The sequence below is a fragment of the Pavona decussata genome, unplaced genomic scaffold (genome assembly GCF_977016875.1).
Source record: "Pavona decussata unplaced genomic scaffold, jaPavDecu1.1 SCAFFOLD_563, whole genome shotgun sequence".
NCBI classification, from domain to species: domain Eukaryota; kingdom Metazoa; phylum Cnidaria; class Anthozoa; order Scleractinia; family Agariciidae; genus Pavona; species Pavona decussata.
Window position 1 is genome coordinate 15,001 of NW_028145845.1, and position 15,970 is coordinate 30,970.

General features: G+C 37.9%; 1 protein-coding gene, 1 long non-coding RNA gene and 1 pseudogene across 2 annotated transcripts in view; all 3 read left to right on the forward strand.

The window, feature by feature from the left end:
• LOC146449857 (uncharacterized) overlaps positions 1–153 on the forward strand; it is a 1,748-nt pseudogene extending 1,595 nt beyond the window's left edge.
• A 348-nt stretch (positions 154–501) lies between these two features.
• On the forward strand, positions 502–8,165 carry LOC146449858 (uncharacterized). Its single transcript, XM_085100994.1, has 7 exons — positions 502–808; positions 2,079–2,321; positions 2,564–2,893; positions 4,109–4,582; positions 4,909–4,950; positions 6,160–6,282; positions 7,735–8,165. Exons 1-7 carry the CDS (start codon positions 502–504, stop codon positions 8,163–8,165), a joined length of 1,950 nt encoding a protein of 649 aa, XP_084957120.1.
• Positions 8,166–10,652: 2,487 nt separating this feature from the next.
• Positions 10,653–15,970, forward strand: part of LOC146449859 (uncharacterized) — a 138,307-nt gene continuing 132,989 nt past the window's right edge. The window contains exon 1 of the long non-coding RNA XR_014860489.1: positions 10,653–10,962. This is a non-coding gene — a long non-coding RNA (uncharacterized LOC146449859). The remainder of the gene's footprint in view (positions 10,963–15,970) is intronic.

The following is a 15,970-nucleotide window of genomic DNA, read 5'->3' on the forward strand; positions in this document are numbered from 1 at the left end:
TGAATGTGCAGTCCGATTCTCTTCGTGCGAAAGTATTTAAGTAATTAGCTTGCCGCTATGTTATGCAAATTCGCTTCAACTTAGCCTTTACAAACCGCTTTTTATCATTAATTATGTACCTTGATAATGGCGCAAGATGCACCGAAACGTCGGTTCCTATCACTCATATTTCTTGTTTCAATAATAATAATAATAATAATAATAATAATAATAATAATAATGATAATAATAATAATAATAATAATAATAATAATAATAATAATAATAACAACAACAAAGCTCTACTCTAGTAAGAAAACACACACGAGTTGTCCCGTGGATGTGAAGTGTAGGCTATGTGGTCATGCCCAAGAAAGTGTCCCGCACATTCTGGCCGGGTGTTCTGCACTAGCTCAGAACAAGTATTTGCTCAGACATAACATGGCTTTAAAAGTCCTGTTCTACGAGCTCTGACGTGACCAAGATCTTCGTGAGGAAGTACCACCATGGTACTCGCCAGTGATGCCAAAGCCGGTGTACAAGTCAGAACAAGTAGAAGCGTGGTGGGATGTACCTGTTTATGCAGATCATCAGGAGGTGCGAGCCAACCGGGTCGATGCGAGGGTTTTGAATCATGAGAGCAGAAAAGTCATGACTATAGAGATGAGTTGTCCATGGATTAGTAATCGAGAGAAGAAGAACGAGGAGAAAACCATGAAGTATGGTCCCTTGAGGTGCGAACTGAAGAAGCAAAATAGAGGATACGAGGTGCACCAGTATAATATTATCATGGATGTGCTAGGCGGCTGGTCGAAAGAGACAAAGATTAGTGTGCGATCACTGGTTGGGCGAAAGACTACTCAAGTCCTAGAGAGAATGCAGAAGGTGGTTTTATCGGCGACTCTGAACATTGCAAGAACTTTCAAAGTAGCAACATGATAATTTTTTATTATACCAAGATTGATAGAGCAGCCATAAATAGACAGCTATATATAGACTATGACTTTTATATATTTTTTTATATTTTATATTTAAAGACTATGACTATTACATATTTTTATATATTTTACATATGTTTTTATATATGTATATATATTTTATTGATTTATTCACGTCCTATTTTAAGTTTCGCTTGGTTCACAGGTTACCCTACGCGCCCTGCGGTGCTTTCTTATACTGTGCATACGGATAGTTTTACTGCGCATAATAATAATAATAATAATAATAATAATAATAATAATAATAATAATAATAATAATAATAATAATAATAATAATAATATGTAAAAGGTATATAAGTGAGGGTAGATGTGATCTAGAAACCGGAATACCTCAGATTCTACATTGGCTAGAAAGAAGTTGTGGTCTAAACTGTTTGATAAAAATTAAAGTTTTTATTCAATTTGCAACAAGGAAGCCACGCCGTGTTAAAAAGGATATTCTCTGGCTGGCTCGCTACTTTGAAGCAAACAAATTTGGCCGGTTTTACCTGTATTCGCACGTGTGAGGATAATTCCATTCTAGAATCACAGTTCCTTTCACCAATACACACGTAATCTCACGGTCAGCATTTCCGATCGTTCTACTTCACGGCTTCTATTTACACGTGTAACGTGTAACGTACGCCTCAAGAGACAACGAGTAACGAAACAGATATTAGTTGCTTTTCCTGCTTTCATTTTTTGCATGATTTTCACTAACGAGGAAAACTATTGCAAATTTACCAAATATTTGGTGGAAAAGTTTGGTTTGTAACAAAAAACAACTATTAGCGGCATGCAACGAAAATCATAGAAAGACCTATAGACATACTCATAAATGTTACTCTGAAACTGAGGTCCGCTATAATAGTCTTTTTTTTTTTTTCTACTCTTTTTTCCCATCTAAGTGAGGTGAGAACATGGCTACAAGTTTTTCTATTGGCAAATATTGGTCAATACGGTTTACCAGCTACTTTCACTCCGGCTAGTTGCTTGAAACAAGCAAAACTCAGACTTTTTCATTACTTTCGTAGACAAGATAATTTTAGCGCACTGTTACTTTTGGAAACTTCGTCGTTACGGATAAATTTGAAATGATTTTCTTTTCTTTTGACCGCAGATGCCCCATCCGCGGGAACCCTGGGCTGTGAAATAAAAGCTGCTCCTTTCTCTTCGCCACGTGGTTGTCAATACTCCAACCAGAGGACAGTAAAACCAGACTCCAACGTGACTCTCAACTGCTCGATCAGAAATAACGGAACAACACTTGGCAAGACATGGGAACAAGTGGATAAAACACTTAAACCAAACTACGGACTGACTATAGAGCAAGCAAATTCAACAACCCGTATATACTTCACACGTAAGTTAATCTCCTCTCTCCCCTGTCTTTGAATTTATGAAACTAGATCTTCGCCATTTTAAAAGACAAGACTCAAACTCCGCCTTGTTACTAATTTTTTTAAGGTGCTCTTTAGCTCCAGCAGTATCAATGGCTTTGCGTTACCGATCTTACATAATTACCGTGGTAAAGGTCTATTCATGTATTCTCATGTTTCGGAATATGGCTAATCGACTGCATCCATAATCTGTCTCTTCTCGTAGATACACTACAGCGAACTTTCAAGTCGACTTCCCCAAAGTATATATCTCAAAACAGTCACGACTTCTTTTTGAAGTGTTCTCTCAAGGGATGGCCTCTACCTCATGTAGTTTGGTACAAGGATGGCAAAGAAATAATCAATGGATCTCAAGGTTTTTATCACAAAGAAAAGCCCGGCCGGTCTCAATGTTATCCAGCTACTTTAGAAACTATACTTCATTTTCCAGCACCAGGCCGAGAGGAGTACAAAGGATATTACACCTGTTATGCTGAAAATAGCTTCAGTGGGTGGTCGAGTAAACATTCTGCCAAGTTTGAAGTAATATACGAATGTAAGCCATCTGATTTGTTTCCTTTCATAAATAAAATTGGATGTAGTCTGGTTCGTCAAGGGAATACTGTTCTGCCGAGTCCAGTGGAAGTATGCTTTCGTGAGCGTAACGCATTGCTCATTAAGAGTCTCGAAATTAACATGACTGATGCAAAATGACACATATTCGAAAGCCTATGCACGCCTTTGAATTTGTAGAGCCTTGGAGCCAGATACACGAAGCCCTCCTAAGTTGAGATCTATCCTACTTTATACAATGAACTGTGTAAAACTCGCGTTTTGATTGGTCTAGAGGAGTGTGCGATTAGAGTATAGACGCACGATTGACGTCATCGAGTGGTGTGACCGGCGCACGTGATCAGAGTCTAGAGTCCAGCGAGAGCGACTAGTCAACAACGTTTTGCAAACTGTTTTTGCGAGTAGCGGACAAACACAGGCAAATTTTCTCAGGAAAGGAAAACCTGTCCAATAAAAAATTGGACAAAAGACTGTTGAGAGTGGCCTCAACCAGGATAGGAAAGCTAGAACTTTGTTGTGACGTGAAAAGAAAGCAAATATTTGTCGAAATATGTCGCCGATAGAAATCCGGTAATGGCGAGTAATCGATTACAAATCGCAGTGAAGCGACTTACATGCTGTAATATTTTGGTGTAAGGATTTCCTTCTGGAATAAAGGTTAGTTTTGAAAATCTTGCTAGTGAAATTCTTTCGGATTACACTCTAATTTAGAAGATCACAATTGCATGTGTGTAGTAGTCCAAAACTGAGTTTGCTGGAAAGTTTTTGACTCAGCTCAGGCAACGCGATGCTCGCTTACGAAATGTGTTGAAATGTCTGGGTTATTGTATAAAACAAATAGATTCCACTTTGCCGTGGGTCTGTACTTTGATAACGCACAGAGGACGTCAAAACGTGGTGGGAACATCAGTCACGCTACTCGCCTGCGGCTCGTAGCGTACTTCTTTGTTCTCACCACGTTTTGACGTCATCTGTGCGTTATCAAAGTACAGACGCACGGCAAAATGGAATCTATTTGTTAATTGCTTGAACAAAGTCATTTGTTGGACTAACAAAAGTTCATTGTTAAGAAGCAATATACCTAACATATTTATATAGTTAAAGGGTTTCGTGAATCTGGCCTTTAACCTCGTTCATGGGGTGAGTTTGTCAGGTACAGCGCGATTGAGCTACTTGCACTGTGTAAAAATGGCTTAATTAAATGCTAAAATTCTTGAAAAGGTAACAGCTCGATACAGTACATTTTTCATTTCTTTTTATTGTTTTTGTGTTTATTTAACGTATGCTTTTTTGGAACTCAAAACGTTAATAATTGAAATGGTTCTTAACACAGGTCCATCAGATGACAGCCCAGTGCCCGAGTCTAGAGAGACTCATGCGACATCTTTTACCAACAGCACCCTAAAGTGCTTGGTTGACTCAGAAAAGGATTATGATAATGAGTGCCATCTAAGATGGTATTTTAATAACAAATCACTGCCATTGAAATCAATTGAGAAGTACAAAACTGAATTAAACTCTCACAGCAATTGTAAATATGCTTTCAACCTCACCATTCTGAACGTTACGGATAATGACGAGGGGACCTACAGCTGTCACATGTTCTGTGAATGGGATGAATGGAAAAATACTTCAGCGTCCATTGAGTTACATGTGTATCCTCGGCAAATTGGTGAGAAACTCTTTTTCGTTTCCATTTTAGGCAACACTTAGTTGATTATTCCGTCGATCAGTTGATCGGTCGTTTGACTGCCTGGCTGAATGATTGACTGACTGGCTGAAATACAGACTAGCCCACTTAGTAACTGTCAACAAACATCTTACTTAACGAAACTCAATATACGCTAAATGAGTCTGTAAGTCGAGAAGTACCTGCAGGAACGTATACCATTTCACGTCTGGCTTCCTTGAAGCGTAAAGCAATCCAAAAGTAATGTTCATATGTAGGGCACTAATTCAAATTATTTTCTAACGTGTAACGTTTTCTTTCAACTTCAGGCGTTCCAACTACAATTCCGCCAAATTATTCGTCAAACTCAGGTCAGTACAGTGCTTTGACCCTGCTGAGGAGCTACTCCGTGGCAACTTTAATACATCTCTTTCTCATCCCATGCTTTCAAACCTGGCCTTTTTAAATCCATGCCCATTTCGGGCCCGCTTAAAAAATGAGGTATGCGTGTCTGAAGTGGAAAAACACGCTTTTAACGATTGCCGAATGATAATTTTTGAAATCAAAGTGTTTTTTTTTTTTTTTTTTTTCATTTGAAGATAAAGAGGCGAATTCCTTCATGTATGTTGTTCTCAGAGGCCTTTCATGTTTGTTCTGCAAAATCATATCCAATATCAGAGCGAAGCGGCTAAAAACCTACAACCTTTGGGGCGGTAGCATAAATGTAGAGCTTAGACGATTATTTCGCATAAACTGACAGTAAACATAACGCAGCTAGTAACAGTAAATAGATTTTCAAATTTAAACCACTGAAATGAACGTTAAACAACACGAAATTGATAGAAAAAGTGTCATTGCCAAACTGTAATCTGTGACATCAGACAGGAGAATCGATTGTGGCCAGCGTCTTAAAAATCGGGCTTTACGTTTTACTACTTTTAGACAAAGTCCTGTTAAAAATACTACGAATTCGAAATCGACTGGGAATCGTATTTAATAGACCATTTTCAAGTTGTTTTAAACCTCATTACGAAAGCTAGGCTACGTGATAGCTTTTCGTGCAAAAATAAGTTTACTTCTATATCAATAACATAATTAATAAATTTCAGTGGATTATCTGGAAAAAATAAATCAATGTTACAATCTAACCTTACGGAGAAACGAGAGACGCAAAAAAAGATAAAATATAAAATAAAATAATATCAGGAATAACATAAGTTGTGCATATTATGCATCCATTCATCCACTCACAATTTTTCGTCGGGGGCTTTAGATTTCCGTTTTCAACAAGGCTTGTGAAATTCAAACTAAAATATCGGAATTATCGAATTAATTTACTTTTTTATCCTTTCCTCTGTCTGTCCTCCGCCGGAAGAATCCGTCTATAGCGTTATTTTATATTTGCTCAAGATTTTCTGCTGTTTCAGATCTTTTTCACTGATTCAGGAATTCTCAGTGGTTTGCACACGTGCTGTTTACGCGAAAATCAAGAAAATAAGTCAGAAGAAAGAAGCTTATTATCACAAGATGATACGACAGTCCATGGTTTATATATTATTACTATTATATATTTTCCACAGGAGTCAGCCGAAGAAGGTGGATCTTCCCTGTTGTTATTCTGTCAGCAGGGGTCGTCTTGATTCTCTTCATGTTAGTTATGCTTCGTTGCGTCAAGAAAAAGCGGACAGCCAGGAACTTTAAACGTACGTAGGTTAAGAGCGTTTGTTTTTTTCATAAACAAATGAGTAGCAGGGTCACTATTCCACATTCTACACGGTGCTTCACGACAGTGGCCAATAGCTGGCGACCATTCGCTGACTTAAAAGCCCAAAGATTCGGTCATTAAATCAATTTAAGCTCCAGCCTTACTTGTTGAACTGACGCCATGTTACACTTTACAACAGATTACCATGTCTCTTAAACAATGGTTAGAATTGAACAGAAAAGTAGGCTCTTAGCTAAAAAAAAAAAAAAAAGAATTTTTTGCTGTTCTCGCACATTCGAAACTTCTAGCCATTTTCTTAATAAAAAAGTGAGGCCTTTTCATTAATTTTCAATAGTGGTTAGCCTTGGTACTTTACATTGGGAGACTAAGTAAAACTAAGACGCGGCTAACCCCTAGTGTTGACTAAACTAGTATTTCAAATGTACTTTGACTTTGATGCTAACGACTAAAAATTAGCTTCTAGTTGCACTAAAGGCTGATATGCTACACGCTGCTAGGGCAAGCAAAGAAAAACTGAAAACACTGAAAGCTATGTTGGCAAAGATTGCAGAGCCTAGCCCCTACAGTAACGGTGTCTCTAAGAGGAATCCATGTTAGAGCGTAATTTAGGGTGGACCAGAAGAGGGGTGCCCTTCTGGGAGAACAATGTGTGGTAACCTCTTCTGAAGGACCAATTTTCAGTGGATACCAAAGCACTTACTCTGGGGTAAATTGCAGCCGAGGTTCACACTTCGCCGCCACCAAAAACAAATTATTGACTCAGTATACATTTAATTATTAATTAATCGTATCAGAGAGTGGGGTAATCAGGGTTAACTACAAGGAATAACAAAGAGTAAATAAAATAAATAACAAACGAGCCAACTATTTCATATTCGCATACAGTACGACAATAATTATATTTCTAGTCTGGGATGTAAGTCTTCTTGTTACCGTCAGCAGTAAACAACGTTTAGATATGACTGTTAGCAAAATTGAAAATGGCTTAGAACGTGGTTTTGTTAAACACCGTCTAAACTGTCTTTTCAGAACCGATCCAATAGGTTTTAGTGGGATTGACAAAAAGTTTGGGAGTGGCAAAGAACGCTAAGGTCACATGTTAGCAGGTGTAGAAAACTCACTGGGAACTTAGATTAGGGCACTTAACGATTGACCGATAGTACGACTATATTGTACAATGTTTCTTATGGTGACAGGCACCGACAGACACTGACATAGAGGGCTCATTATTCCGAGTTTAAATATTTAAACTCAATCCAATTTCTTTCAAGGGAGGTGTTCAAAAATCCGCATTAACAGTACAATACAACACAAACAGCGCCTAGATTGCTATGCACAGAACAAAATTAAACAGGATTTTAAAGTGATAACTGAATTCATTAATAATTTGGTTATTTTTTTGTTTTTGTTTTTGTTTTTCTCGATACAGGTTGTCCAGAAGAAGAAATTACAAACAACAAACTGTTTGTCAGTTACAGCTCAAAGGACTTTGCATGGATCAGTGAAAATCTGATCTCGCTTCTCGACAAACACACCATACCTTACAGCATTCACATCCGGGACTTTGAGCTAGGAAAGCCCATCGTCCAAAACATGGCGGACAGCGTGTACGGCAGCCGTCAAGTGCTTATTGTTTTGTCTGACAACTACCTGGCCAGCAACTTCTGTCGGGAAGAGCTGCATATGGCCGTCCAGAGGGGGGTAGACAGGGGAGATTCGTCACTGATTCTCGTGATGATCAACAAGTTCAACAAAAGGCGATTACCTGGCCCTTTGAGAAATCAGATTTTGTTGGATTTTGAGAAACACTCAAAGAAGCAAAACTGGGAGGAGAAATTGTTGTTCGCAGTGAAGGGATAAAAGCTGTAGGTTCGCGTATTTGACAGAGTCCACAATGTATCTTTCAGTAGCAAAATTCTTTAGCTCGTAAATGAACGAAACACTGTGCTAAATCCATGAAGGGGTTACTGGGTGGGTCAACTAGCCTGCGTAGAAAACTTTTTACCGCTTTTTTTTTACCGGGGGCTTTTGCTATTTGACTGCGCGAAAATTCGAACGAAAGCAGATAGTGAATGCTTGCCGGCAAGCGTTTCGTTTCTTCTCGTCCCCGTCCAGCCCAATCCCCTCATTGTTTCCCTCTCGGTTCAAATTTTTTCTAGAGACTCAATCTCTTATTGTTATATAACAACTTATCTTTACCGAATAGGGGTCAGTTTCTCGAAGGTCCTGGTAAGTTACCGGGCCCAATAAGTGTCTTACGTAACAAATGTTTCTTAACAGAGGTCAAATTTTGTTAGCTTTGAATACTAAATTTTAAAATCTTATACTTCTATGAAAACATTGGCCAGTTACCATGTCTGTAATCGCTGTGTTATCGGCGAAAAAAACGTTTAAAAATATACTTATCGGGCCCGGTAAGTTACCGGAATTATCAAGAAACGGACCCCTGGTCTCCCTTTCACAAGTATAAAACAAAAAACGTGTAATGTTTCTGATACTGAGAGATAAGCCAAACCCAGAAGAATATCACAAGGCGCCATGTTTTTGCCCCATTTTCTAATACTTGGATTTTATTGCGATCATTTCAAATCATTGTCAATTTTATGACTATTCCAAGTATTTCACAGGGGCGACGTGGTCGAGTGGTTAGAGGCGCGGACTCGTAATCTGGAGGCTCCAGGTTCAAGTGCCCTCTGTAACCGCTGGCTAGATTTGTTCCGGGCTAGTCCCTTGTATAAATCCTCGGCCACGCTTTGTAAATAGCCAACTAGTAAGCCTCCCTGCCAGTTGGGATTTTTAAAGAGTTTCTGTTGTTTTAAATGTTTATTTGATTACACTGCCCCACAAGCTTCTAGCTTTAAATATAACCTTGCATAAATTAAATTTACTTTTTTAAAGTTTGTATTTCGCAATCCTTTCAGTAAAGTACGAAGATGGTAAAAGCTTCCCATTGTCCAACTATATGAAGTATCCCTACCGGGCGGTAAACTCAGGGTTTTTTTTTTTGAGAAACCCTGAACTTGAAATTCCGTGTAAAATTCGAATGAACAAAATCATCAACGGGAAACTCAAGATATTAGATTAAGCTTGTTGTTCTTAGAATCGGAAGAAATTTGTTGAGAAAGCGTGTAGTAATTTTTCTTTGCCTTTGTCTCTATGGGTATGTCTAATCCTTTATTAATTATTATTTAGGTATTTATTATGCGTAATAATAATAATAATAATATAATAACAAACATGTTTAACCATCACATTCTTGCATTAAAAATGAATTACAATGTGTTTTAAACATCTAGATAAATTACAAAAAACCTCGTTGGGACTGGATTTTACAATATAGTAATTACAATCGATTTCATTATTTTACTGTCAGTTGATAATATGTAAAATAAATGTACCGGGCCTGTGTGATTTCCTTTATAACATTAGCAATCCCAAGCTACTTATAACAGGGGCTAATACATTTTCAATAAAACCACTACCCTCTTGTACAAGGACTCGCTTCTTTGTTTTGTAAGGGACATTTGATCTGGCCAAGTTAAGTAAAGCATCCTTATATGGCAGCAACATCCGCCTATTTTCTTTGGAGAAGGGAATGTGTCCCTTGAGTATATTGTATAAGACTTGGACTAGTGCATGTAGTTGCTGTGGAGAAGCTGTCTTTAAAAGAAATTGGAGCTGATAAGCAGGACAGTGAGCTAACAGCTGAAGAAAACCACGATTGTTGTTCACTACACGAGACATACCTGTAGAGTAAGCTAAGATGAATGAGTTGCTTACATTTATTGTGGTGAAACAATGGAAATGTGGTGGTGGTAGTGGTGGAGGGAAAACAATAAAAATGTGGTGGTGGTGGTAGTGGAGGGAGAACAATAGAATTGAGGAGGAGGAGGGACACAATAGAAATGAGGAGGAGCAGGAGGAGGAGGAGGGAAAACAATAGAATTGAGGAGGAAAAGGAAGAGCGAAAACAATATAATTAAGGAGGAGGAGGCAAAACAATAGAATTGAAGAGGAGGCAAAACAATAGAAATGAGGAGGAGGAGGAGGAGGAGGAGGAGGGAAAACAATAGGGGTTAATTCTATATAAATGTGACACATTCGATGTTTTTTTCAGTTCACGTTAAGTCTTCACTGAGTTGACATGAGTTGGTTCTGTTCCTTCTGCGAATAATCCTTTAGTAGAAAAGATAACGTGCAAAGACATATGTTTATTAAGCGCAATGAGTCGCCGAGTTTCACTCCATTCAGAGCTATGCCGTTTTCTTAGGAAAAATGTCAGCGGTTTCGCTTCCAGCATCCTTTTACTTCCATGATTGCTGGGATGCCATGATTGCCGTGGTATTATGGGGTGGAAATTTCTGCCTTATCATTTAATGTAGAAATCTTCATTTCCCAAAACATTGTTTAATATGCTTTTTAGTAAGTTTTTGTTTTTTGTTTTTAAGGTTAGTATTTAAGCAAGGTTTACAGCCGTCTTCTTGTATTACTTGTTAATGAGCCAAGCACATGGTATTGTTGGCTGGAAAATGAAGTTATTGGTGGTGGAGCCATTGTTAATCCCTTTGTACATTAATATATTGGCCGCCTCAACAGCAACTTCACCTTTGCACAAACAATACCTTCAGTTTCACAGATACTCGAACGTGAAACACATGTACTATTCTAACGGCTAATAATTTTAAAGGATAATCTGTAATGATATTTTTGAAATATCTGGTAATTACTTGTGTAATTTAATTAGCATTTTTTGTGGAAAAAACAAACAGTTTACAGCATCTGTTAAAATTTCTCAACTATGATTATACATAAGCAAAGGTGTACGTATCAATCAGAAAGTAAGTGCCATACTATACCATTGGTACAATCGTCTGTAGAAATAATGTGATAGACAATGATCTCTAGAAATTTCCGAATTGATACTCTAAAACTAGTTTCTTAGGTCAAACAAAATAAAAATCTTGTGTATGAATTACTTTGTTTGTGTTTTATTTATTTATTTATTTATTTATTTATTTATTTATTTGTTTGTTTATTTATTTTTTCTTAGTTTGTAAGCGAGAAGCCTCCTGTGCAAACGTTCTTTAGCTCGTCATGCCACTTGTGGGGAGTACTTGACGTGACACTCGTGGGGAGGAGTGCGTGATGTGACACTCGTAGGCAAGAGTGCGTGACCTGACGAGCCAAAGAACGTCTGCGGAGCTGTAGCAGGCTAGTGACTAGACGGAATTGTTTAAATCGTGCAATCTGATTGGTGCTGGATTCGTTGCGTGTTTGCAGGAAGACCTGGGCCTTGTTTTCTCGCGGAAAACACAAACGTGTTCAGTAGGTCGGTCCCTATTAGAAACAAGATGCCTATCAAGTTGGCATTGACGTGTGATGCTGTGCCTGATTTATTTCCATTGTACGCTTCGCCTCCCTTCGCAATTGAAATATTGCGTTACGGTATTTGAGATCATACCAGATTTTTCTTTCTGAAAACGTCATGAGAGAGGCAGATACATATCTGACTCACGTGCAGTTCAGGGCCATTTAAATTTCCTATTTATCTAATACATAACATTATTCGAGATCATACCGGAAATTCCTTTCGGAAAACTTCATGACAAGGGCAGATTACGTTATCTGACTCAGAAGACAGATGACAATATTATTGTTGAAGACAAAAACCTTTCCTAAATGAACACGAAATTTTAAGAAATTGGCAATCAAACCTTTAATTTTTTTATGAAGTGGATTTCTAGTAACGTTTAGGCATCAGTTTGACAAAGTCTGCAGCGCAGGTAATGTTTTAAGCTTAAGCTTGACCTTTCCTCTCCGCACTGCGAAACACAATCTGGTCCGCAGTCAAATTTCTTCGCCGCAGGCTGTCCATTTTCCATCATTTAAACTGTCGAATAGTTCTTTGAACTTATTTTTTCGATTTACCGCTTCGAAAGAGTTAATTTTCATTCTGTAAACAGCATATTTGAATCTAAAACATTAAAACAATATGGCCGCTTGCTCCTTTTCAGTTCACGGTACGTGACGTCACAATAGTGACACACTCCCGTCCGATCCCTCCTGACATGCACTAAGATATTACATTCTGATTGGACCATTTTTCTTAAAGACAATAAGTACAATAGGAGACAAAAATATCCCCTCTAGGAAAGAACTGGATTTCATACATCCTCTAAGAAAATCGCCCAACTTACAACTGAATTTGTCTTTCAAAAACTCTTACGCTTCGCTAACTACTTTACATAAGCATTTAAACTTGGGTACATACACTTGCGTATTAATTAAAAGAACGTCATTGCTACTAAGGCCTGCGCCCTTCTTGATAATTTCTATGCATAATCCGTTGTTTAAGATCTCATTTCTCTTCCTAACGGTCATCAGTCATCATAATCTATCACGTGCAAGGTCAAACGGCTAGGAGAAGTGCGACGTAGTGGACGATAGATAACCGGAATATTAAGTCATACAAGCAAGCTCAAGCGATCCTTTACAAGGTCACGCTCCTTTGCCAAGTGAAAATGAATGGTATCTTATATATCTGTTTGATGCTAATTCTCACCATCTTGCTCTCTTATTCGATCCCGCGCCATCTAAAATGGTGACACTTTTTTCTTTCTGCCACTCTCAATGACTTTTTGCGGAAGAAAATTTTGTGGCAAAAAATAAAAACCAAAGAGTCTTTTTTTCTCGGGACTATGGCCTGCTATTTGCTCTTTGGAAATGTGCTGTTGTTAAAAGTTGCAGCCTACCAAACTCGCACAGCAAACCTGTGCCCTTTGCGCGCGCATACCCGGAAACTTTCACTTGCTACTCCCAAAACCAAACGAACAAAACTAAGCAAAGGCTTGCTACAATAACTTTTCATAACATATCAGAGCCAGAAGGCGACCAAACGTTTTCTAAGTCATCAAAAAATTGACCAACAGTGTCCAAGTTTTGCTTATTAAATAAGAGCGCTTCATTGCCCTTCCTTTACCTCTGTAAAAGGTGCCAAATAAGATCACTTCGTTCGAACAGCCTTTAATGGCAAATAGCATAAAAAACCACAGGTGGTTAAGATTAATGAGATGAGATTTGATGTTCCCATTGCGTTGACTGTTTATATTTGTGAGAAAATGACCATTTGTGACTTTCTAATCTTCTAATAATCGCCCATTTATCGCAATACCTCTAACAAATAACAGTTTATATAAAAGTTAAAGCATAAACGTTTATAAGTTATGAGTTTAAGAGTGGCAGTCGTGAAACAATACATATTTATTTAGTGGGCAAGAGAGATAGAAATCGTCACTGAAGAATTTCAGCCCATTGACAGAGCACGAGAGTTCGAAGATCGAGCGTTTTTATAGTAAAGAAATCGAGAGTCTATGCTCATTGCACAGACGTGACAGGACAGTCGGGAGAGCGTGTGATAGGGTATCGGGCAACTGAGAGCCATCCATTAAAAAGCGTTTAGAAGTCAAAACTAGTGTAAGCGAGAGTTCAAGGAAGAAAAATATGTTGAGAGTTGATACTTAATGACTGCGCTGGCTAGTGTCGATGATTTAAGTACATTGGGGTAAGGGTGGGAATAAAATTACTCAATTTTATATCAAGCGACAAGTGTACATGAGATTTTAGATTAACAAATAACCCGGTGTCATAGTCCGTTTAAGATAGATCACGAGATTGTCCGCAGAGAACTATAATCTATTTTGCTGATGAATGTGAGTGTGTTAGAATCGTTGGTGATTCTTACGATGTGCGGCCTTTGCACAGATGTCTCCTATAATCCTTCTTAATGTTGTAGTTAGAGACGACCATCAGCTATAATAAAGGGGACACAACAGTGCATTTGGGTGGATATCTGTTCGGAGGACCTCAGAAATTCGGATTTAGTTGCAACGTAAATCTTTAGTTTTCTGCAAAATATCATCTAAAAACCTAATTCCTTTATTTTCGAACGGGAAAATATGTCGTTAAAAAAAGTCAGCTCGCATTTTCGTAAAACCAACAACAGGTTCGTAAATTCAGGGAACAAAATTCTGTTCCCTAAAACTTGCTTTCTCTTACTTTTTAGTTACCAGATTAGGCTGTATTAGCTTAACACACGTGTCTGGAAAAGGGATGAAAACGACGTAAGAACACAGAAGGCGCTCCTGCATAATTGACTCAGACGCAAATTTAGCTCGACTGAAACGCACGGAAGCTCAGATCAAACTCAATTCTCTTCATTTCTGTTTCTCTTTGCACCCAATCTTTACGATTTGTTCAAGACGCACGGATTCTTGAACACAGTTTCTAGCTTCGAGTGTTGCACTCGTTAAAGATATTAACAAAAAATACTGAGATCCGTTTTCTTTGCGGATTTTAATTCGGTTCCAGCCTTTTCATAGTGAAATAAGCGCCAAAATGGACCAAACGCTGCCTCCTTTAACAAAATTGCAGTTTGTTGTTAAATAATAGACTGGACGACATAAGACGAGGCTGATGTAACCTGCATAACAGTCATTTCAGAGAGCACGAAAAGCGAGCAGAAACAAGATTTATGTTCAAAACTGGCATGTGGAGAATCGTTATGTTATTTCCTAAAAATATTACCACAGGCAAATGCGTTCATCCGAGAAATAAAACCTGCAAGTTGTTTTTATAAGGAATCTCATATCATATTATGGCTGTGCTCCCAGAAATGGCTGCTACTCAAGTCACAGTGGACAAAAACATTTTATTTATTTTGTAATCATTCTCGTTAAATACGTTACACATCATACGTTGCAACCACGAAAGTCAAAAAGAGCATAAGTTGGTTCAAGTTGAGAATGTAAAACTCTACATAATGCTCTTGAGTAGGAACAATCGAAAATCCTTGAAGTATCACCATAAAAATCGACGCCTTCATGCATTGACTAATTTCTTCGGAAATCGTTCAGCACTTCTTCTATAGCTTTCAAGTTAACCAAGGTCTCTGTTTTCTTTCGTAACTGACTGCACAGTATTTAACAAGTTGGCAAAATCGACGCATGCAGGAAAATCTTATTTTACAGGAATCCACATTAATAAACCCTAACAAATAGGTAAATTATGATCATCCTCAGGTAACTGAAGCCCTGAGAAGGACTGCTTTAGGTGGGTTAAATGTTAATTTTAATGTTTTAATTATCAGTTATTTTTATGGCAGTTACTTTTTATCTTTAGTTTAATTTGATGTTTATTCAGTGTTTTAACTTAAATAATGAGGATTCCTGCAAACGTCTGGTTGCCATTTATTGTTGTGAATTATCTCAATCGTAACTGTTGGTAGTCTAAGACCTAAATATACCTAGTTGTCAAAACGCATATAGATACAGGAAGCTATTGTAAAACCTTGGTTAACTTTAAATCCTAGATCGGTTCATTAGGATAAAGAAAAATTAGAAAAATCGCACCTAGGACAAGGGCCTTCGCTACGTGCAGTATGAAATTTTGACGTAAATTCGTCCGTGAGCTCACGATTTCACCGAATGATTGAGGTACAGACTATTTTCGGTGCCACTTATGCGAGGTTAACTACAACCGAAACGGCCTACTTAGAAATATACTGTATCGTAAAGTAACTAAAGTCGTTCACTTTTCATAGTGGATATAATCCCTTCATCGAATTTTACTCACTTTTGCTATGGACCATTAACATGATGTCAATTGAG